Source organism: Cyprinodon variegatus, unplaced genomic scaffold (assembly GCF_000732505.1).
Source record: "Cyprinodon variegatus isolate N-32 unplaced genomic scaffold, C_variegatus-1.0 Scaffold1046, whole genome shotgun sequence".
Classification (NCBI taxonomy): domain Eukaryota; kingdom Metazoa; phylum Chordata; class Actinopteri; order Cyprinodontiformes; family Cyprinodontidae; genus Cyprinodon; species Cyprinodon variegatus.
The window spans coordinates 47,030-49,023 of NW_015151499.1; the positions used below are offsets into that span (position 1 = coordinate 47,030).

Sequence of the window (1,994 nt, forward strand, 5' to 3'; positions counted from 1 at the left end):
ACATTTTTCAATATGATTGTTTTGTAAAATAAACAATAAACTTTTAACATTACACGCGATCAAAAACAAAAGTGGAGCTTGAGAGAATCTTACAAACCACGCAGAATTGTATTAGCCTATGTTTAACTCAAATCTACATTTAAACAAACTAAAACAGGATTGCTAGACTGTCGTTTTCTCAGATTATAATTATAAAATATTCTGTTTAGACTCATCAAATTAAATTTACGTTTTTGTCGTTAAAGTAGGATTTTGTTGATTAACCCAGTAAAAACTCACCGGATGCAGCACCAGGTGTGGGAAACATCTTAACTGGTGAATTTTTTTAAACTTTAATCTAGATCTTTTCCAGCAGCAGGCTGTGCTGGTCATGTAGATACAGGTGGCCCTGAAAGGTTTTCTAATTTCACCAAATTCAAGAACAAATCCCCAGTTTGGAGAGCGCGGTTTGTCCTATCATGGTGGCTGATTAGATGATTCCCAACAGCTTCTGGCCTTTTTGGTTGGCTGCTAAAGAGATGCCAGTTTTGCAGACGGTGAAAGGCGCAGTAAGAAGCAAAGATAAAGGAAACAAGTTCCTGGGTGCATCTTCTGAAACTTGGAAATGACATTCAATACCAAGGGCGTAGGTTTGATTTCAACTTTGGTAGGGACACCATTGGTCTTCAGTTTCATTGGTCTGATGTCATTGGTCCTATGCAAAAATATGCATGCTTTTGTTTATGCTTAATGTGAGCATCAGGGCACAATATGTTTAAAGAGAACAGCAGCATTTCTTGCTACACTGATACAAATTTTATCAGCACTACACATGCTGTTTATCAATTTTTTAAGCTAGGTTAAGGTTAAGTTTAACCTAACTAATATAACCACCAAAAATAATAATATGGATACAACGATTAGATGGAGGATATGATGGAAAAAAATACATGAACAGATATGAATGAATAACTGAGGGGGAAAAAATGAGAGCAGCAGCAACAAAAAGTAGCTAAAGTTGGGGATGACATGGCCTAGTTGTTTGTTTACAAAACTGGCAGCTTCTACTGAAGTGTTTCTGGAAAATTTTTTCAGGGGATTCTTTCTTTATTTTATTTTATTTTTTATTTTTTTGATGCATAAAGGGATCCCACATCAAACAATGACTGAGTGTTTGCACCATAGCACACAGATTCCCAACTGGGGGAACGTGTACCCCTAGTGCTCCGCCAGTGCATTGGAAAGGGTTCATGAAAATATTTAATTTCTTAGGTCATAAAATAAAATTGGAACCTGTTTTCATTCATTCAGGACCCAATAGAAAAATTAAACACTTTTTTTTATCAACAAATTTTTTTTCTTTTCTGTTTGAACTAACCAAAATCAGGCAGAAAAATAGACTGGATGTGGAGAACAGCCTGGGATCGGCTGTTTTTCACACTGAGCTATCGGAGCTCATCAAAGCAGCTCAGGTGTCTTAATGAAAACAACTAATGAAGTCATTCTGACTATGATTATTGTTCTGAATTTTCTTCCGAATTTGAGATTAAATGTGATTATAGGGGAGTTACTCAGAGGAGCTCCAGTTTTAAAATACAGATTTTTAATATGATTTTAATTCATACTTTTTGGATTGCCTGCTTCTAACTTCTAGGCAACATATTTATGCTGTTTTCTTATTTTAGGTGAAACGAATGTGTTGTGATTCTATAGTTAAATTCTATTCCCAGCCTGCTGGGAATTTATGTTTCTGATACTTTAAGATGTTTATTGTCCTCTCCTGTAGGGGTGGTAAAATATCTTATTTAATCAGATATTATTTCAGCTGTTATATAGTGTTTATGACACACAGTCCTACTAACTGTGTGTTAGAACAATAGATGAAAGAGTGATTCGAGCACTAATCATGGTCAAACAGTTATTTCTGCACATACATGGAATAAATTCACCACAATTTCTGTTCAAAATATAAAATTTTATTAACAAAAATCATTCAGCTCCAAGCCAACCGCATT

General features: G+C 35.0%; 1 protein-coding gene across 1 annotated transcript in view; it reads right to left on the reverse strand.

The window, feature by feature from the left end:
• Positions 1–307, reverse strand: part of LOC107101035 (myoferlin-like) — a 46,737-nt gene extending 46,430 nt beyond the window's left edge. Inside the window, exon 1 of the mRNA XM_015399788.1 lies at positions 280–307. Within this exon, the coding sequence (XP_015255274.1) occupies positions 280–307 (28 nt within the window). The remainder of the gene's footprint in view (positions 1–279) is intronic.
• Between the last annotated feature and the right edge of the window lie 1,687 nt (positions 308–1,994).